Source organism: Salvelinus namaycush, unplaced genomic scaffold (genome assembly GCF_016432855.1).
Source record: "Salvelinus namaycush isolate Seneca unplaced genomic scaffold, SaNama_1.0 Scaffold43, whole genome shotgun sequence".
Taxonomy (NCBI): Eukaryota; Metazoa; Chordata; class Actinopteri; order Salmoniformes; family Salmonidae; genus Salvelinus; species Salvelinus namaycush.
This window is the reverse complement of record NW_024061120.1, coordinates 105,609-127,845: the sequence shown is the minus strand read 5'-3', so window position 1 is coordinate 127,845 and position 22,237 is coordinate 105,609. Positions and strand designations below refer to the sequence as shown.

The 22,237-nt window shown below is 46.6% G+C and overlaps 1 protein-coding gene across 2 annotated transcripts in view; it reads left to right on the top strand.

Moving 5' to 3' along the window:
- The window catches only part of LOC120041276 (homeobox-containing protein 1-like), a 30,167-nt gene that overhangs the window by 4,281 nt on the left and 3,649 nt on the right, over positions 1-22,237 (top strand). The window contains exons 3-8 of one of the 2 annotated variants that reach the window (XM_038986211.1): positions 2,246-2,331; positions 7,696-7,806; positions 11,506-11,659; positions 13,148-13,230; positions 16,888-16,983; positions 18,782-18,957. In XM_038986211.1, coding sequence (XP_038842139.1) covers positions 2,246-2,331; positions 7,696-7,806; positions 11,506-11,659; positions 13,148-13,230; positions 16,888-16,983; positions 18,782-18,957 — 706 coding nt within the window. Of the gene's footprint in view, positions 1-2,245; positions 2,332-7,695; positions 7,807-11,505; positions 11,660-13,147; positions 13,231-16,887; positions 16,984-18,778; positions 18,958-22,237 lie in introns of both variants that reach the window. The other variant, XM_038986210.1, reaches the window with a different exon arrangement.

Sequence of the window (22,237 nt, the reverse complement as noted above, 5' to 3'; positions counted from 1 at the left end):
ATACCACTCTCGCTTGCATACCACTCTCGCTTGCATACCACTCTCGCTTGCATACCACTCTCGCTTGCATACCACTCTCGCTTGCATACCACTCTCGCTTGCATACCACTCTCGCTTGCATACCACTCTCGCTTGCATACCACTCTCGCTTGCATACCACTCTCACGATTTAAGACCGTCTTTCTGATCTGATGCAACAACCACACAGCCTCATTTGACCGGCCTGATCTTGTGAGATTAAGTGAATTGATCCACGTGTCAAATTTCACAAAAAACAACATTTATTGGAACAACTGTGCAGATACAACGTTTGGTAACAGAATTACAGTAAAATTGCTCTTTTAAAAAAAAAAAATTATGCTACCACCTTTTTCCAGAAACTCACATATTTGCTCTGAATTAAGATTCAAAGATGTCTGCAGAAAGAATGGGGTGTCAGCTATGACGTCACACCTTGAGTTATAAAACATCTATTTAGTTTATTCTACTACAGTGAAGTGAATTTACAAGCGGTAACAGAATTACATCATGGTGTCCCTGATCTGTACTATACAGAAATTCATAATTAAGGATATGAATACATTCCATTCATGGTGACGCCCCCTAAATTGGTACAAAGGTAGAAATATAAAATATACTTCTTTTGAATATTTGGGTATTATTCTACACTCTGGCTATTATTCTAATGAGCTCTGCTCCCCCCCCAAACAAGACCACATTTGGTTGCTCCGGACGGGACCAAGTCTGAACCAATCATAGATGTTCAAACTTGTGAAAACAGACATCATAGCACAGTAGATGTGTTCAGTACAGTACACGGTACTCTACTCTACTGTAATGTTCTCTACTGTCCTGTCCAAACTTGTGAAACACATACCACTATAATTGGTTCAGATTTGGTCTGGTCCAGGGCGGACTGACCACAGAGAGAGAGAGAGAAAAGCCATATTACAACCTATGTTGTAGTAATTGTTGTTTATTCTATAACATATTAGTTCATACGATCACTGTGATATACAATAAGGCCATGACAACAACAAGATAAGTCACACACAGTGGCAGAATAAATCCAACTACACATACTGTCTGTTTTGTTTCTTCACAAAACCGGAGAGCAACATCTGAAGTCCACAAAGCAAATATTGCATGTAACAAACAGTTGCATTACCTGCAGCGTGGTCACACAAGTTAAAACGTGTTCAACAGTTTTACTAAACAACTACGGATTTTTCGAACCACAAGTCAGCGGTAAGACAACGGGAGCAATGCCTCAGCTATTCCAGAACCATTTCAACTTCAACATTTTAAACATCATCAAATCAAAAAGGTTATATACAGTTTCGTGGAAAAGTCTTTATCCCCTTTCAGACTTTCTCTTTTTTTTTCATGTTTTTGATACTGAATGTTATCAGATCTTCAACCAAAACCTAATATTAGATAAAGAGAACCTGAATTTACAAATAACAAAAAAAAAAAGATACTTATTTAATTTACAAAGTTATGTAACACCCAATTCCCCTGGTGTGTAAAAGTAATTGCCCGTTTACACTCAATAACCGGTTGTGCCATCTTTTAGCTCCAATGACTGCAGCCAAACGCTTTGTGGAAGTTGTTGATAAATCTCACATCGCTGTGGAGGAATTTCTCTTCCATGCAGAACTACTTCCTTCCTAACTCAGTTGCCGGAGAGGAAGGAAACCGCTCAGGGATTTCACCATGAGGCCAATGGTAACTTTAAAACAGTTAGTTTAATGGCTGTGATAGGAGAAAACTGAGGATGAATCAACAAAGTTGTAGTTACTCCACAATACTAACCTAAATGACAAGAGTGAAAAGAAGGAAGCCTGTACAGAATATAAAATATTCCAAAACATGCATCCTGTTTGCAACAAGGCACTAAAGTGGCAAAGCAAATAACTTTTTGTCCTGAATACAAAGTGTTATGTTTGGGGGAAATTCAATATAACACATGGCTGCATCATGTTAATGGTATGCTTGTAATCGCTAAAGACTGGGGGATTTTTCAGGATAAAACAATGTTGTGGCCCAGTTGGTAGAGCGTGGCACTTGTAACGCCAAGATTGTCGATTCGATTCCCGCTGGAGACCAAACCATTTGAAAATATATATATACTCATGACTTAGTCGCTTTGGACTTTAAAAGGCTTTTTTTTAATGGCATATATTCTATATAACAATAACACTGGTTAGCCTATTTATGCACTGTCGTGTATTTGTGTACACAGGAGAGACGGCAGCATTGTGAAGGAGGAGATCAAGTCGTTCCTGGGGAACAGGAGAATCTCTCAGGCTGTGGTGGCCCAGGTCACAGGTCAGTAACAAACACACTGCGGTGTCACAGGTCACAGGTCAGTAACAAACACACTGCGGTGTCACAGGTCACAGGTCAGTAACAAACACACTGCGGTGTCACAGGTCACAGGTCAGTAACAAACACACTGCGGTGGCCCAGGTCAGTAACAAACACACTGCAGTGTCACAGGTCACAGGTCAGTAACAAACACACTGCGGTGGCCCAGGTCACAGGTCAGTAACAAACACACTGCGGTGTCACAGGTCAGTAACAAACACACTGCGGTGGCCCAGGTCAGTAACAAACACACTGTGGTGGCCCAGGTCACAGGTCAGTAACAAACACACTGTGGTGGCCCAGGTCAGTAACAAACACACTGTGGTGGCCCAGGTCAGTAACAAACACACTGTGGTGGCCCAGGTCAGTAACAAACACACTGTGGTGGCCCAGGTCAGTAACAAACACACTGTGGTGGCCCAGGTCAGTAACAAACACACTGCGGTGGCCCAGGTCAGTAACAAACACACTGTGGTGGCCCAGGTCAGTAACAAACACACTGTGGTGGCCCAGGTCAGTAACAAACACACTGTGGTGTCACAGGTCACAGGTCAGTAACAAACACACTGTGGTGGCCCAGGTCAGTAACAAACACACTGTGGTGGCCCAGGTCAGTAACAAACACACTGTGGTGGCCCAGGTCAGTAACAAACACACTGCGGTGGCCCAGGTCAGTAACAAACACACTGTGGTGGCCCAGGTCAGTAACAAACACACTGCGGTGGCCCAGGTCAGTAACAAACACACTGCGGTGGCCCAGGTCAGTAACAAACACACTGTGGTGGCCCAGGTCAGTAACAAACACACTGTGGTGGCCCAGGTCAGTAACAAACACACTGCGGTGGCCCAGGTCAGTAACAAACACACTGCGGTGGCCCAGGTCAGTAACAAACACACTGCAGTGTCACAGGTCAGTAACAAACACACTGTGGTGGCCCAGGTCAGTAACAAACACACTGTGGTGGCCCAGGTCACAGGTCAGTAACAAACACACTGCGGTGGCCCAGGTCAGTAACAAACACACTGTGGTGGCCCAGGTCAGTAACAAACACACTGTGGTGGCCCAGGTCAGTAACAAACACACTGTGGTGGCCCAGGTCAGTAACAAACACACTGCGGTGTCACAGGTCAGTAACAAACACACTGCGGTGTCACAGGTCAGTAACAAACACACTGTGGTGGCCCAGGTCAGTAACAAACACACTGTGGTGGCCCAGGTCAGTAACAAACACACTGCGGTGTCACAGGTCAGTAACAAACACACTGCGGTGGCCCAGGTCAGTAACAAACACACTGTGGTGGCCCAGGTCAGTAACAAACACACTGCGGTGGCCCAGGTCAGTAACAAACACACTGTGGTGGCCCAGGTCAGTAACAAACACACTGTGGTGGCCCAGGTCAGTAACAAACACACTGTGGTGTCACAGGTCACAGGTCAGTAACAAACACACTGCGGTGGCCCAGGTCAGTAACAAACACACTGCGGTGGCCCAGGTCAGTAACAAACACACTGTGGTGGCCCAGGTCAGTAACAAACACACTGTGGTGGCCCAGGTCAGTAACAAACACACTGTGGTGTCACAGGTCACAGGTCAGTAACAAACACACTGTGGTGGCCCAGGTCACAGGTCAGTAACAAACACACTGCGGTGTCACAGGTCACAGGTCAGTAACAAACACACTGCGGTGTCACAGGTCAGTAACAAACACACTGCGGTGTCACAGGTCAGTAACAAACACACTGTGGTGGCCCAGGTCAGTAACAAACACACTGCGGTGTCACAGGTCACAGGTCAGTAACAAACACACTGCGGTGGCCCAGGTCAGTAACAAACACACTGTGGTGTCACAGGTCAGTAACAAACACACTGTGGTGTCACAGGTCAGTAACAAACACACTGTGGTGTCACAGGTCACAGGTCAGTAACAAACACACTGTGGTGGCCCAGGTCAGTAACAAACACACTGTGGTGGCCCAGGTCAGTAACAAACACACTGTGGTGGCCCAGGTCAGTAACAAACACACTGTGGTGGCCCAGGTCAGTAACAAACACACTGTGGTGGCCCAGGTCACAGGTCAGTAACAAACACACTGTGGTGGCCCAGGTCAGTAACAAACACACTGCGGTGGCCCAGGTCAGTAACAAACACACTGTGGTGGCCCAGGTCAGTAACAAACACACTGCGGTGGCCCAGGTCAGTAACAAACACACTGCGGTGGCCCAGGTCAGTAACAAACACACTGCGGTGGCCCAGGTCAGTAACAAACACACTGTGGTGGCCCAGGTCAGTAACAAACACACTGCGGTGGCCCAGGTCAGTAACAAACACACTGCGGTGGCCCAGGTCAGTAACACCTTGAAGCTTCCACTATAATTGACAACCCCTCCCACAAGGCTCACACAGCAATCAGAAGTCTGTCACACACAGACATTAAATATATTATATTTAATTTAACCAGACATATATGATGGCTACACTAGTGATGGCTACACTAGTGATGGCTACACTAGTGATGGCTACACTAGTGATGGCTACACTAGTGATGGCTACACTGGTGATGGCTACACTAGTGATGGCTACACTGGTGATGGCTACACTGGTGATGGCTACACTAGTGATGGCTACACTAGTGATGGCTACACTGGTGATGGCTACACTGGTGATGGCTACACTAGTGATGGCTACACTAGTGATGGCTACACTAGTGATGGCTACACTAGTGATGGCTACACTAGTGATGGCTACACTAGTGATGGCTAGGGTTGCACATTTTGGGGAGTATTCAGAGACGGAAAGTTCTGTGGGAATTAACGGGAATATATGCAAATGAATATTAATACCATTTATATGTAGATATTTTTTGCATTGGATATATTTACCATATTATATGGAGACAAACATAAACCTTTTACCTTATCATATGTAGACATAATTGCAAATGATTAAATCCTTCCAATAGAAATTTTTATATATTATAGCATGAGATGATTTCACTGAACAACAAGAGAAAGGGAATATTGAATGATCCCCAATGATCTATCGCATCTCCCAAAAACGTTTTCAACATACATCTGTTAAATGATAGTCTAGAAACTAAAGCTTTGGTTGTCTTCCTCTCAGGCTTCCATGTCTTCTCCCTGGACCTCCTCTATGTCCACCTCTTGAACATCAGACTCTGAGGCCTCATCTTCACTGTCACTTTCCAACCTTGTTGAGGATGGCTCGTTGTCAGGCTCAAAAAGCCTCAAATTTTCCCGGATGGCCACCAATTTTTCAACCCTTGTATTGGTCAGCCTGTTGCGTGCTGTTGCGTGCTTTGGTGTGCGTGTTCCCAAACAAGGACCAGTTGCGCTCTGAGGCAGCTGATGTTGGTGGGATTTTGAGGATGATGGAGGCAACAGGGGGAAGAGCCTCAGATCCACAAAGTCCCTTCCACCAGGTGGCTGATGAGATATGTTGGCACGACTGCCATATTGCATCTCCGTACCAAAGCCCTTGCTTGGAAGTGTACTTTGCCAGACTGCCAAGAACCTTGCCCTCATCCAGGCCAAGGTGGCGAGACACGGTAGTGTTGACACCATAGGCCTTGTTGATCTCTGCACCAGACAGGATGCTCTTGCCAGCATACCTGGGGTCCAACATGTACGCTGCAGCGTGTATGGGCATCAGGCAGAAGTCTTCACGCTTTTTGATGCATTTCAGAACTGCAGTTTCCTCTGCAACAGTGAAGTGGGCAGGACAGTACAGATTTCTTCTCTTACATCTGCAAGCAGAGTCTGAACATCAGACAGGATGACATTGTCTCCCTCAATCAGTTCAATGGCTACTGCTATAGGTTTCAGGCTGCTTACCACTCTCTCCCAAAATACATCATCCAGGAGGATCCTCTTGGTGGGGCTGTCCATATCGGTAGACTGTGATATTTCTTGGAGAGACTCCTTCCCCTCCAGGAGACTGTCAAACATGATGACAACATCACCCCAACGGGTGTTGCTGGGCAGCTTCAATGTGGGGCTCTTATTCTTCTCACATTGCTTGGTGAGGTAGATTGCTGCTATAACTTGATGACCCTTCACATACCGAACCATTTCCATTGGCTCTCTTGTAGAGTGTATCCATTGTTTTCAGTGCCATGATGTCCTTGAGGAGCAGATTCAATGCATCAGCAGCACAGCCAGTGGGTGTGATGTGAGGGTAGGACTCCTCCACTTTAGACCAAGCAGCCTTCATGTTCGCAGCATGGTATTATCACAGGTGACAGACATTCTGTGGTCCAAGGTCATTGATGACTGCCTTCAGCTCATCTGCGATGTAAAGACCGGTGTGTCTGTTGTCCCTTGTGTCTGTGCTCTTGTACAATACTGGTTGAGGGGTGGAGATGATGTAGTTAATTATTCCTTGCCCACAAACATTCGACCACCCATCAGAGATGATTGCAATACAGTCTGCTTTCTCCATGATTTGCTTGACCTTGAACTTGAACTCTGAGCTCTGCATCCAGCAATTGAGTAGATAAAGCATGTCTGGTTGGAGTGGTGTATGCTGGGAAAATAACATTCAGCAATCTCTTCCAATACACGTTGCCTGTGAGCATCCGAGGTGAACCAGTTGCATACACAGCTCGAGCAAGACATTCAACAGCATTTCTCCATTGAGTCAAAAACTTCTGATTCCAGGAAGGACCATGAGCTGTTGCTATCGATAAGGTGTCTGATTCATCATTTTCACCTCGAATAGAAGTAGAGGGACTTTGGTCAGAGGTTGCTTGTTGTGAGTGCTGAGGGATGCACTTGGCCAGATGATTCTGCATCTTTGTTGCATCCTTCACATATGATTTGGCACCGTATTTGTAAATGTACACAGCTTTAACTTCTACATTAGCTGCAGTGATGGGGCCTACAGGCAGCAGTGATGGGGCCTACAGGCAGCAGTACAGGCAGTAGTGATGGGGCCTACAGGCAGCAGTGATGGGGCCTACAGGCAGCAGTACAGGCAGTAGTGATGGGGCCTACAGGCAGCAGTGATGGGGCCTACAGGCAGCAGTACAGGCAGTAGTGATGGGGCCTACAGGCAGCAGTGATGGGCCTACAGGCAGCAGTGATGGGCCTACAGGCAGCAGTGATGGGCCTACAGGCAGCAGTGATGGGCCTACAGGCAGCAGTGATGGGCCTACAGGCAGCAGTGATGGGGCCTACAGGCAGCAGTACAGGCAGCAGTGATGGGGCCTACAGGCAGCAGTGATGGGGAGTCTCAGTGGCAGGTACACTATTATTGGTTGGTAGGACTGCTACCTCTCTAACCTGGTGTGTGTGTGTGTTCCAGGAATCAGTCAGAGCAGGATCTCTCATTGGTTGCTTCAACACGGCTCTGACCTCAGTGAACAGAAGAAGAGAGCTTTCTACCACTGGTACCAGCTAGAGAAGACCTCCCCAGGTACCCGTCTCTCTCGTCTCTGTGTGTGTCTCTGTCTTTCTCTATGTGTACTATCCTTGTCCTCTGCTGAATCATGTTCCTCTATGGAAATCTGCCAAATTACTCAGCATTAGCTTCACACTTATTATGGAAAGACTGGCCACCTCTACCCAACACCTTATTAATCAGACTGGCCACCTCTACCCAACACCTTATTAATCAAAGACTGGCCACCTCTACCCAACACCTTATTAATCAAAGACTGGCCACCTCTACCCAACACCTTATTAATCAGACTGGCCACCTCTACCCAACACCTTATTAATCAGACTGGCCACCTCTACCCAACACCTTATTAATCAAAGACTGGCCACCTCTACCCAACACCTTATTAATCAAAGACTGGCCACCTCTACCCAACACCTTATTAATCAAAGACTGGCCACCTCTACCCAACACCTTATTAATCAGACTGGCCACCTCTACCCAACACCTTATTAATCAGACTGGCCACCTCTACCCAACACCTTATTAATCAAAGACTGGCCACCTCTACCCAACACCTTATTAATCAGACTGGCCACCTCTACCCAACACCTTATTAATCAGACTGGCCACCTCTACCCAACACCTTATTAATCAGACTGGCCACCTCTACCCAACACCTTATTAATCAAAGACTGGCCACCTCTACCCAACACCTTATTAATCAAAGACTGGCCACCTCTACCCAACACCTTATTAATCAGACTGGCCACCTCTACCCAACACCTTATTAATCAGACTGGCCACCTCTACCCAACACCTTATTAATCAAAGACTGGCCACCTCTACCCAACACCTTATTAATCAAAGACTGGCCACCTCTACCCAACACCTTATTAATCAAAGACTGGCCACCTCTACCCAACACCTTATTAATCAAAGACTGGCCACCTCTACCCAACACCTTATTAATCAAAGACTGGCCACCTCTACCCAACACCTTATTAATCAAAGACTGGCCACCTCTACCCAACACCTTATTAATCAGACTGGCCACCTCTACCCAACACCTTATTAATCAGACTGGCCACCTCTACCCAACACCTTATTAATCAAAGACTGGCCACCTCTACCCAACACCTTATTAATCAGACTGGCCACCTCTACCCAACACCTTATTAATCAGACTGGCCACCTCTACCCAACACCTTATTAACCTCTAACACCTCCCAAACCCGGATCCGGGAGCACCCCCCACCACCCCCCACTGACTAGCATAGCTAGCATAGCGTCACAAGTAAATAGTAGCATCTAAATATCATTAAATCACAAGTCCAAGACACCAAATGAAAGATACAGATCTTGTGAATAAAGCCATCATTTCTGATTTTTAAAATGTTTTACAGGGAAGACACAATATGTAAATCTATTAGCTAACCACGTTAGCAAAAGACACCATTTTTCTTACTCCACAATTTTTTCACTCCATCACCAGCTATCACCAATTCGACCAAATAAAGATATAAATAGCCACTAACCAAGAAAAAACTTCATCAGATGACAGTCTGATAACATATTTATTGTATAGCATAGGTTTTGTTAGAAAAATGTGCATATTTCAGGTATAAATCATAGTTTGCCATTGCAGCCACCATCACAAATCTCCCCAAAGCGACTAGAATTACTACAGAGAGCAACGTGTATTACCTAATTACTAATCATAAAACATTTCTTAAAAATACACAGCTCACAGCAATGGAAAGACACAGATCTTGTGAATTCAGACAATATTTCAGATTTTCTAAGTGTTTTACAGCGAAAACACAATAAATCGTTATATTAGCATACCACATGTGCAAACGTTACCCGAGCATTGATTCAAGGCAAAAAGAGCGATTGCATTATCACCACCAAAATGTATTAATTTTTTCACTAACCTTCTCAGAATTCTTCCGATGACACTCCTGTAACATCATATTACAACATACATATAGAGTTTGTTCGAAAATGTGCATATTTAGCCACAAAAAAACGTGGTTATACAATGAGAATAGTAGCAAAACTGGCCTGAAAATGTCGGGCGCCATATTGGACAGTGATCTAGTCTAATGAATAAATATTCATAAACTTGACTAAAAAATACAGGGTTGACAGCTATCGAAAGACAAATTAGTTCTTAATGCAATCGCTGAATTACATTTTTTAAATTATCCTTACTGTGCAATACCGGGTGCGCCAAAGCGAAGCTACCCCAAAGAAAATGGCGGAATATGCGTTTAACATTTTTCTACAGAACAACGATTTATCATCATAAATAGTTCTTACTATGAGCTGATCTTCCATCAGAATCTTGGGCAATGTATCCTTTCTCCGGTCTAATCGTCTTTTGGTCGAAAGATGTCCTCTTGTCCCGTCGAAATGGCCACTAACGTTCAGCATGTACTAGAAAAGTGCCCAGCTCTTCGAAGTGCGTCACACAGAAATGCCATAAAATCGCACTAAACGGATATAAATTGCTATAAAACGGTTTAAATTAACTACCTTATGATGTTTTTAACACCTATAACGAGTAAAAACATGACCGGCGATATATTACTGGCTAAACAACAGCTTGGAAGGAGGCCAGTCCGACGTCCATCGTGCGTCAGGCGCAGAGACGAAAAGAAATGTACTTCCGGTCATTGGTCTTTTATACAGGCCCTGATTGCGCAATCGACTCCATTCAAATTGTCACCACTTACTGACATCTAGAGGAAGACGTAGGCAGTGTTTGTTTCCCCATAGCATTCACAGGGACATTACAACTGACCTGGGAACAGGGGCCAAGATTTCTGAAATCTCACTCCCTGTCATGAAAAGTGCTGTAGAAGGAGTTCTGTTTCACTCAGAGACATAATTCCAACGGCTATAGAAACTAGAGAGTGTTTTCTATCCAATAATAATAATAATATGCATATTGTACGAGCAAGAATTGAGTACTAGGCAGTTTAATCTGGAGACCAATTAATGCTAAGTCGAAACAGCACCCCCTATATTCGCAAGAAGTTAATCAGACTGGCCACCTCTACCCAACACCTTATTAATCAAAGACTGGCCACCTCTACCCAACACCTTATTAATCAAAGACTGGCCACCTCTACCCAACACCTTATTAATCAAAGACTGGCCACCTCTACCCAACACCTTATTAATCAAAGACTGGCCACCTCTACCCAACACCTTATTAATCAAAGACTGGCCACCTCTACCCAACACCTTATTAATCAAAGACTGGCCACCTCTACCCAACACCTTATTAATCAAAGACTGGCCACCTCTACCCAACACCTTATTAATCAAAGACTGGCCACCTCTACCCAACACCTTATTAATCAAAGACTGGCCACCTCTACCCAACACCTTATTAATCAAAGACTGGCCACCTCTACCCAACACCTTATTAATCAGACTGGTCACACAGTCCTTCATAATCCCACCTCTTATACTGCAGGCATCACTTCATGACAGTGAGTAATATCGCTCTGATGCTTTATGGCAGTCTCGGTAATACCGCTCTGATGCTGGGTCCTATTCATTTGAGCAAAACGTTTTAAAACATTCTGCTTTGGGGATGATAACTGTTTCTATTTGGACGGAAGTTCAGATAGTACCTCTTTGGTTTCATTTGGTGTCTCATGAAAACGAGACACGTTATAAGGTTGTGAGTTAATGCTTTCCTGCTATTGGCTCCTCCAGGTGCCACTCTAAACATGCGCCACGCCCCAATGGCTATGGAGGAAATGGATTGGAGACAGACCACACCCCATATAAGTACCGCCCCAGGAATCTTCCGGCTACGCAGAGGAAGTCGTTTTACCTGGAGGAAAGAATGTCTGGCTGTGATGGAGAGGTGAGGAGAGGAGCGAGCAGAGGGGTGAGAGGAGAGCATCTTTACCCGGAGGAAATAATGTCTGGCTGTGATGGAGAGGTGAGGAGAGGAGCGAGCAGAGGGGTGAGAGGAGAGCATCTTTACCCGGAGGAAATAATGTCTGGCTGTGATGAGGAGAGGGAGAGAGCATAGATGACTTAGGAGAGAGGGTGGAGAGGGCTCTGGTCTAAAGCAGTGCACTACATAGGGAATAGGGTGGAGAGGGCTCTGGTCTAAAGCAGTGCACTACATAGGGAATAGGGTGGAGAGGACTCTGGTCTAAAGCAGTGCACTACATAGGGGATAGGGTGGAGAGGGCTCTGGTCTAAAGCAGTGCACTACATAGGGGATAGGGTGGAGAGGGCTCTGGTCTAAAGCAGTGCACTACATAGGGGATAGGGTGGAGAGGACTCTGGTCTAAAGCAGTGCACTACATAGGGAATAGGGTGGAGAGGGCTCTGGTCTAAAGCAGTGCACTACATAGGGGATAGGGTGGAGAGGGCTCTGGTCTAAAGCAGTGCACTACATAGGGGATAGGGTGGAGAGGGCTCTGGTCTAAAGCAGTGCACTACATAGGGGATAGGGTGGAGAGGACTCTGCTCTAAAGCAGTGCACTACATAGGGGATAGGGTGGAGAGGACTCTGGTCTAAAGCAGTGCACTACATAGGGGATAGGGTGGAGAGGGCTCTGGTCTAAAGCAGTGCACTACATAGGGGATAGGGTGGAGAGGGCTCTGGTCTAAAGCAGTGCACTACATAGGGGATAGGGTGGAGAGGGCTCTGGTCTAAAGCAGTGCACTACATAGGGAATAGGGTGGAGAGGGCTCTGGTCTAAAGCAGTGCACTACATAGGGGATAGGGTGGAGAGGACTCTGGTCTAAAGCAGTGCACTACATAGGGGATAGGGTGGAGAGGGCTCTGGTCTAAAGCAGTGCACTACATAGGGGATAGGGTGGAGAGGGCTCTGGTCTAAAGCAGTGCACTACATAGGGGATAGGGTGGAGAGGGCTCTGGTCTAAAGCAGTGCACTACATAGGGGATAGGGTGGAGAGGGCTCTGGTCTAAAGCAGTGCACTACATAGGGGATAGGGTGGAGAGGACTCTGGTCTAAAGCAGTGCACTACATAGGGGATAGGGTGGAGAGGGCTCTGGTCTAAAGCAGTGCACTACATAGGGGATAGGGTGGAGAGGACTCTGGTCTAAAGCAGTGCACTACATAGGGGATAGGGTGGAGAGGACTCTGGTCTAAAGCAGTGCACTACATAGGGGATAGGGTGGAGAGGACTCTGGTCTAAAGCAGTGCACTACATAGGGGATAGGGTGGAGAGGACTCTGGTCTAAAGCAGTGCACTACATAGGGGATAGGGTGGAGAGGGCTCTGGTCTAAAGCAGTGCACTACATAGGGGATAGGGTGCTATTTGGGACGCCGACTAGATCTGTGTTTTGAGATGGCTGCCTCTTCTCCTCAGCTACTTCAATGACAACCAGTATCCCGACGAAGCTAAGAGAGAGGAGGTCTCTAACGCCTGCAACGCTGTCATCCAGAAACCAGGTATTCTGTCCACCTGTTGTACTGGTCATCCAGAAACCAGGTATTCTGTCCACCTGTTGTACTGGCCTTTGTTACTACACCTGATTTAGTTGATGGATGCTTTACTACTTACTGTGACTGTAGTGTAGTGGTTGTCCTGTCCAGCTACCTGTGACTGTAGTGTAGTGGTTGTCCTGTCCAGCTACCTGTGACTGTAGTGTAGTGGTTGTCCTGCCCAGCTACCTGTGACTGTAGTGTAGTGGTTGTCCTGCCCAGCTACCTGTGACTGTAGTGCAGTGGTTGTCCTGCCCAGCTACCTGTGACTGTAGTGTAGTGGTTGTCCTACCCAGCTACCTGTGACTGTAGTTAGTGGTTGTCCTGCCCAGCTACCTGTGACTGTAGTGTAGTGGTTGTCCTGTCCAGCTACCTGTGACTGTAGTGTAGTGGTTGTCCTACCCAGCTACCTGTGACTGTAGTATGTGGTTGTCCTGTCCAGCTACCTGTGACTGTAGTGTAGTGGTTGTCCTGTCCAGCTACCTGTGACTGTAGTGCAGTGGTTGTCCTGTCCAGCTACCCGTGACTGTAGTGTAGTGGTTGTCCTGCCCAGCTACCTGTGACTGTAGTGTAGTGGTTGTCCTACCCAGCTACCTGTGAATGTAGTGTAGTGGTTGTCCTGTCCAGCTACCTGTGACTGTAGTGCAGTGGTTGTCCTACCCAGCTACCTGTGACTGTAGTGTAGTGGTTGTCCTGTCCAGCTACCTGTGACTGTAGTGCAGTGGTTGTCCTGCCCAGCTACCTGTGACTGTAGTGTAGTGGTTGTCCTGCTCAGCTACCTGTGGTTGTCCTACCCAGCTACCTGTGACTGTAGTTAGTGGTTGTCCTACCCAGCTACCTGTGACTGTAGTTAGTGGTTGTCCTGCCCAGCTACCTGTGACTGTAGTTAGTGGTTGTCCTGTCCAGCTACCTGTGACTGTAGTTAGTGGTTGTCCTGTCCAGCTACCTGTGACTGTAGTTAGTGGTTGTCCTGTCCAGCTACCTGTGAGTGTAGTGGTTGTCCTGTCCAGCTACCTGTGACTGTAGTGTAGTGGTTGTCCTGTCCAGCTACCTGTGACTGTAGTTAGTGGTTGTCCTACCCAGCTACCTGTGACTGTAGTTAGTGGTTGTCCTGTCCAGCTACCTGTGACTGTAGTGTAGTGGTTGTCCTGTCCAGCTACCTGTGACTGTAGTTAGTGGTTGTCCTGTCCAGCTACCTGTGACTGTAGTTAGTGGTTGTCCTGCCCAGCTACCTGTGACTGTAGTTAGTGGTTGTCCTGTCCAGCTAACTGTGACTGTAGTTAGTGGTTGTCCTGTCCAGCTACCTGTGACTGTAGTTAGTGGTTGTCCTGTCCAGCTACCTGTGACTGTAGTGTAGTGGTTGTCCTACCCAGCTACCTGTGACTGTAGTGTAGTGGTTGTCCTGCCCAGCTACCTGTGACTGTAGTGTAGTGGTTGTCCTGCCCAGCTACGTGTGACTGTAGTTAGTGGTTGTCCTGCCCAGCTACCTGTGACTGTAGTTAGTGGTTGTCCTACCCAGCTACCTGTGACTGTAGTGTAGTGGTTGTCCTGCCCAGCTACCTGTGACTGTAGTTAGTGGTTGTCCTACCCAGCTACCTGTGACTGTAGTTAGTGGTTGTCCTGTCCAGCTACCTGTGAGTGTAGTGGTTGTCCTGCCCAGCTACCTGTGACTGTAGTGTAGTGGTTGTCCTGTCCAGCTACCTGTGACTGTAGTGTAGTGGTTGTCCTGCCCAGCTACCTGTGACTGTAGTGTAGTGGTTGTCCTGTCCAGCTACCTGTGACTGTAGTGTAGTGGTTGTCCTGTCCAGCTACCTGTGACTGTAGTGTAGTGGTTGTCCTGTCCAGCTACCTGTGACTGTAGTGTAGTGGTTGTCCTGCCCAGCTACCTGTGACTGTAGTGTAGTGGTTGTCCTGCCCAGCTACCTGTGACTGTAGTGTAGTGGTTGTCCTGCCCAGCTACGTGTGACTGTAGTGTAGTGGTTGTCCTGCCCAGCTACCTGTGACTGTAGTGTAGTGGTTGTCCTGCCCAGCTACCTGTGACTGTAGTTAGTGGTTGTCCTGTCCAGCTACCTGTGACTGTAGTGTAGTGGTTGTCCTGCCCAGCTACCTGTGACTGTAGTTAGTGGTTGTCCTGTCCAGCTACCTGTGACTGTAGTTAGTGGTTGTCCTGTCCAGCTACCTGTGACTGTAGTGTAGTGGTTGTCCTGCCCAGCTACCTGTGACTGTAGTTAGTGGTTGTCCTGTCCAGCTACCTGTGACTGTAGTGTAGTGGTTGTCCTGCCCAGCTACCTGTGACTGTAGTTAGTGGTTGTCCTGTCCAGCTACCTGTGACTGTAGTGTAGTGGTTGTCCTGCCCAGCTACCTGTGACTGTAGTTAGTGGTTGTCCTGTCCAGCTACCTGTGACTGTAGTGTAGTGGTTGTCCTGCCCAGCTACCTGTGACTGTAGTGTAGTGGTTGTCCTGCCCAGCTACCTGTGACTGTAGTGTAGTGGTTGTCCTGCCCAGCTACCTGTGACTGTAGTGTAGTGGTTGTCCTGCCCAGCTACCTTAAGTTGAAAGCACTAACTGTAAGTCGCTCTGGATATGAGTCTGTAAAATACCTAAATGTACAAAAAAATGTAAACTGAACAAAGATATAAACGCAACATCCTACAATTTCAAGTTACAATATTTAAAATATTTTACTGAGTTACTGTTCATATGAGGAAATCAGTCATTTGAAATAAATTAAGGCTCTAATCTATGGATTTCACATGACTGGGAATACGGATATGCATCTGTTGGCCACAGATACTGTTGGCCACAGATACAGATAAAAAGTAGGGTTGTGGATCAGAGAACCAGTCAGTATCTGGTATGACCACCAGTTGCCTCATGCAGCACGACACATCACCTTCACATAGAGTTGATCAGGCTGTTGATTGTGGTCTGTGGAATGTTGTCCCGCTCCTCTTCAATGGCTGTGTGAAGTTGCTGGATATTGGTGGGAACTGGAATACACTGTTGTACACGACAATCCAGAGCATCCCGAACATGCTCAACGGGTGACATGTCTGGTGAGTAGGCAGGCCATGGAAGAACTGAGACATTTTCAGCTTCCAGGAATTGTGTACAGATCCTCGTGACATGGGGCCGTACATTAACATGCTGAAACATGAGGTGATGTTGACTGATGAATGGCACAACAATGGGCCTCAGGATCTCGTCACGGTATCTCTGTGCATTCAAATTGCAATCGATAAAATGCAATTGTGCTCGTTGTCCGTAACTTATGCCTCCCCATAGCATCAGCCCACCTCCACCACAACGTTGACATCGGTCACCACGACCCCATACACCTGACATACAAGCTTCTTGATATGCCACACCTTTCAAGTCGATGGTTTTTCGTGGTAAAAGAGAAATGCTCACTAACAGGGATGTAAACAAATGAGTGTGCAACATTTCAGAGAAATAAGCTTTTTGTGCGTATGGAACATTTCTGGGATTTTTTTTATTTCAGCTCATGAAACATTGCAACAAGACTCTCCATGTTGAGTTTATTTTTTTTCAGTGTACTTTGCCCTTTGGAATATCATTTACTGTTTGGAATGATCTAATCTCCTCAATGTTATTTTATTTCAGGGAAGAAGCTATCGGACCTGGAGAGAGTCAGCTCTCTTAAAGTGTACAACTGGTTTGCCAACCGACGCAAGGAGATCAAGAGACGAGCTAATATTGGTAACGTGGGCTGGGTTTCTCTGTCGTCGTTGGTAACGTGGGCTGGGTTTCTCTGTCGTCGTTGGTTACGTGGGCTGGGTTTCTCTGTCGTCGTTGGTAACGTGGGCTGGGTTTCTCTGTCGTCGTTGGTAACGTGGGCTGGGTTTCTCTGTCGTCGTTGGTTACGTGGGCTGGGTTTCTCTGTCGTCGTTGGTAACATGGGCTGGGTTTCTCTGTCGTCGTTGGTTACGTGGGCTGGGTTTCTCTGTCGTCGTTGGTAACGTGGGCTGGGTTTCTCTGTCGTCGTTGGTAACGTGGGCTGGGTTTCTCTGTCGTCGTTGGTTACGTGGGCTGGGTTTCTCTGTCCTCGTTGGTAACGTGGGCTTGGTTTCTCTGTCCTCGTTGGTTACGTGGGCTGGGTTTCTCTGTCGTCGTTGGTAACGTGGGCTGGGTTTCTCTGTCGTCGTTGGTTACGTGGGCTGGGTTTCTCTGTCGTCGTTGGTTACGTGGGCTGGGTTTCTCTGTCGTCGTTGGTTACGTGGGCTGGGTTTCTCTGTCCTCGTTGGTAACGTGGGCTTGGTTTCTCTGTCCTCGTTGGTTACGTGGGCTGGGTTTCCCTGTCCTCGTTGGTTACGTGGGCTGGGTTTCTCTGTCCTCGTTGGTTACGTGGGCTGGGTTTCTCTGTCGTCGTTGGTAACGTGGGCTGGGTTTCTCTGTCGTCGTTGGTTACGTGGGCTGGGTTTCTCTGTCCTCGTTGGTAACGTGGGCTTGGTTTCTCTGTCCTCGTTGGTTACGTGGGCTGGGTTTCCCTGTCCTCGTTGGTTACGTGGGCTGGGTTTCCCTGTCCTCGTTGGTAACGTGGGCTGGGTTTCTCTGTCGTCGTTGGTAACGTGGGCTGGGCGACGCTGGGTCTGTTTCACAATGAAGGATTTCAGCAGGACATCAGTTTGTTTCACTGCCATCCATTTATCCATTTCTTCTTTTAGCCTGGCTGCATGTCTCTGTGTTTAGATGGTTAGTCCTACGGCCCCCTTTCTCCCCCGTAGAAATCTCAGTACAGCCAGAAGAGGACTGGGCAATCCTCAGAGCCTGGTTCCTCTGGTCTACCCTGTACAGCCAGAAGAGGACTGGCCAGTCCTCAGAGCCTGGTTCCTCTGGTCTACCCTGTACAGCCAGAAGAGGACTGGCCAGTCCTCAGAGCCTGGTTCCTCTGGTCTACCCTGTACAGCCAGAAGAGGACTGGCCAGTCCTCAGAGCCTGGTTCCTCTGGTCTACCCTGTACAGCCAGAAGAGGACTGGCCAGTCGTCAGAGCCTGGTTTCTCTCTAGGTTTCTTCCATCTTGGAAGTTTTTCCTTCTACCTGTGTTTCTGCCTCTGCATTGCTTGCTGTTTGGGGTTTAGATTGGGTATCTGTTAACTGCTGATGTAATAAGGGCATTATAAAATGTATTTAATTGATAGTTTTTTTCCCTATGTATACAGCTGTAGTGTTCCCTTGAGAATTCTAGCTTCCAACTGTGATAAGATTGTTCATGTAGTGACATAACCATTCACTGGGTGTCATGACCTTTCACCTGGCTGGAGGTCACAGACAGTAACACTAAGGAAGTTGTGGGGAGTTGACTAGGTCAGACTCTGATGATGGCGATTTACGCCGGGACGTAAGCCTGTTCGTATGCCCCGTCACTAAATACGGAGATCTATGCAGAAACGGGATGCTCCTTTGTCTTTGTCCTCCTGGATAGTCACCAGTGGAAGTATCCTAGGATAAGGAATGTTTTTGTGTCATAATAACCGACGCTCTTGTTTTCCCAAGAAGCCACAATCCTGGAGAGCCATTGGATAGACGTCCAGAGTCCCGGAGGACACTCCAACAGCGACGACATCGATGGAGGCGACTACACAGAACAGGCCTGTGACCTGGCCTACTTCGACAAGAGACCCATGGCCAGACCCTTTGGCTTCTACAGGCTAGAGCCCACTTCACCCACACAGGTATGGAGCCAGAACCAAATCAAACTGTATTTATTTAGTACATTTCTGACAAAAAATGCAATTCAAAGGAGAGAGAGCTGCATTCCTGTGGGATGTCCGTCGGACCCACGGGCCCTGGCAGATGTCATTGTGGCACGGTTGGCGTTTTTCATGCTACGGGTGGGAGCGGACAGTCAGGCAGACAACTTTGGGATGAAAATATTTGTTTAGTCCCGCAGATTTGTATTTTAGAGTAGTTCTCATCTAGTGAATTAGAAGCGGAGGTCCTAGTCACAGGTTGATTCATGTTCACTAGCCTACCTCTTAGGGCTGGGCGATATCAAATTCATTCAATTAATTTAAATGTATATTTTTTTGCACAGGCATTTGGAATATTGTGTCGCAAGAATCAAGTACATTTTTGTAATTATTTTTGTAATTATTATTTATGTCCGTTTATTCTAATGTTGTCTTTTTGGCCTGGTCTTCTTCGCTCCTCTGTGCTGTGTACACCTTCCATTCCACACCAGAGATCTGTATATAATAACGAGATAATCATGTCTCTGCCCTAACAATGGGAGTCGTTGTCCCCAAAGTCGGGGAAAACAGGCGACCAAGCTTAGGTCCATAATAAGCCATAGAAACGCACAGATTTTTGGCGAAGAGTGAAACCTCTTGCTTTCGGTTTACACACACACACAGCCCCTCCACCTTCCACTCACAACAACAAAGATGAAAGAGATGTTATTTTACTGTGATAGAGAAGTCAACTTTTCTACCGATACCCTTTTTTATGTCTCAACTCCTCAAGTTGCGTACAGAACAGACACTACTAAAACCAGAGTATTAATGAACATTGATTGTGGAAAATGAATTATCGGTTTGCCTCCCGCAGCATTATGGTGCCATGTAGCAAGGAGTATTCTAGCCAATGACTGTTAGACTAGCTGTGTAGTCTGTGTTTTTTTATAAATGTGCAATACGCATAAAACACAATTTATAAAATGAATTGACAACTAATTCTGAGAAATAAGGTTGGCCTCTTGATTTCAACATATGAACAAAGTGGACAGGCTAACATGCTTTTCAAACAGTTGGAAACGGACCAGAATGGCGTGGGTGATTCTCACAATCTTGGTATTACTCTTGGTCAATTTTTTTTTTAAAGGCATTTTTGTAATAGATAAAATACCATCTAATTATTGTCTGTTAAATGAATCTTCTTACCTGTTCAGATTTGAATTTATTTGTGCAGTTTTTCCAAAATGTCTTTACCGTAAGATACACAAGTTATTACACCAACGTTTCATAAAATAACATTTTGATTACACTGAGTATACCAAACACCTTTCTAATATTGAGTTTCACCTGGTTGGTCGGTCATGGAAAGAGCAGGTGTTCCTAATGTTTTGTATAGTCACTGTATATTTTCATTTTAATCAGTTCTGATTACCGTAACTTGTGCCATGTTCATATAATTCATTTTAAACTAATATTAATATTTTTTTCCAAAGTACACCAATATAAAGAGCAAATTAGATTTTATGCGCAAATATTTAGAATTGTCATATTCTATGAATATTTTATCATTGATGCATTTCGGTAATCAGATCCACGTTTCTGTAGATAAGACCGTATTACGGTAATGAGCAAATTAGCACTCGGTACTTCATCAAGAGTAAAAAAAAAAAATAACCATATTTATTTTTAACCATATGAAGCATAAAGAGTTCATAATTTTGCCCATAAAATGCAGCCCTACTAACAACCTGGTATCTTAACCAGTATATGCAGACATTTGGTGGCACAGATAGGAAACTTAATCTTTTTCAGGAGATGTGCTTCAACAAAAAAAGCATTTGGTGCTCCTAACATTCCTAGGCTACCGCTTTCAAGGAACGAGAGACTAATCCTGACGCTTATAAGAAATCCCGCTATGCCCTCGGACAAACCATCAAACAAGAATAGCGTCAATACAGGATTAAGATTGAATCCTACTACACCGGCTCTGACGCTCGTCGGATGTGGCAGGGCTTGAAAACTATTACGGACTACGAAGGGAAACCCAGACGCAAGCTGCCCAGTGACGCGAGCATACCGGACAAGCTCAATGCCTTTAAATGCTCGCTTCGAGGCAAGCAACACTGAAGCATGCACGAGAGCACCAGCTGTTCCGGATGGCTGTGTTAACGCTCTCAGTAGCCGATGTGAACAAAACCTTTCAACAGGTCAACATTCACAAAGCTGCTGGGCCAGATGGATTACCAGGACGTGTACTCAAAGCTTGCGCGGACCAACTGGCAAGTGTCTCCACTGACATTTTCAACCTCTCCCTGACCGAGTCTGTAATACCTACATGTTTCAAGCAGACCACCATAGTCCCTGTGCCCAAGGAAGCGACGGTAACCTGCCTAAATGATTACCGCCCCGTTGCACTCACGTCGGTAGCCATGAAGTGCTTTGAAAGGCTGGTCATGGCTCACATCAACAGCATCCTCCCGGACACCCTAGACCCACTCCAATTTACATACCGCCCCAACAGAACCACAGATGACGCAATATCAATCATGCTCTATACTGCCCTTTCCCACCTGGACAAAAGGAACACCTATGTGAGAAAGCTGTTCTTTGACTACAGCTCAGCGTGCAACACCATAGTGCCCACGAAGCTCATCGCTAAGGACTCTGGGACTAAACACCTCCCTCTGCACCTGGATACTGGGCTTCCTGACGGGCTGCCCCCAGGTGGTAAGAGTAGGCAACAACACGTCTACCACGCTGATCCTTAACACTGGGGCCCATCAGGGGTGTGTACTTAGTCCCCTCCTGTACTCCCTCTTCACCCATGACTGCGTGGCCAAACACGACTCCAACACCATCATTAAGTTTGTTGACGACACAACAATGGTAGGCCTGATCAACGATGAGACAGCCTATAGAGAGGTCAGAGAATTGGCAGGGTGGTGCCAGGACAAAAATCTCTCCCTCAATGTGAGAAAGACACAGGAGCTGATCGTGGACTACAGGAAAAGGAGGGCCAAACAGGCCCCCATTAAAATCGACGGGGCTGTAATGGAGCGTGTCGAGAGTTTCAAGTTCCTTGGCGTTCACATCACCAACAAACTATCATGGTCCAAACATACCAAGACACTCGTGAAGAGCGCACGACAAAACCTTGTCCCCCTCAGGAGACTGAAAAGATTTGGCATGGGCCCCCAGATCCTCAAAAGGTTCTACAGCTGCACCATCGAGAGCATCCTGACCGGTTACATCGCTGCCTGGTATGGCAACTGCTCGGCCT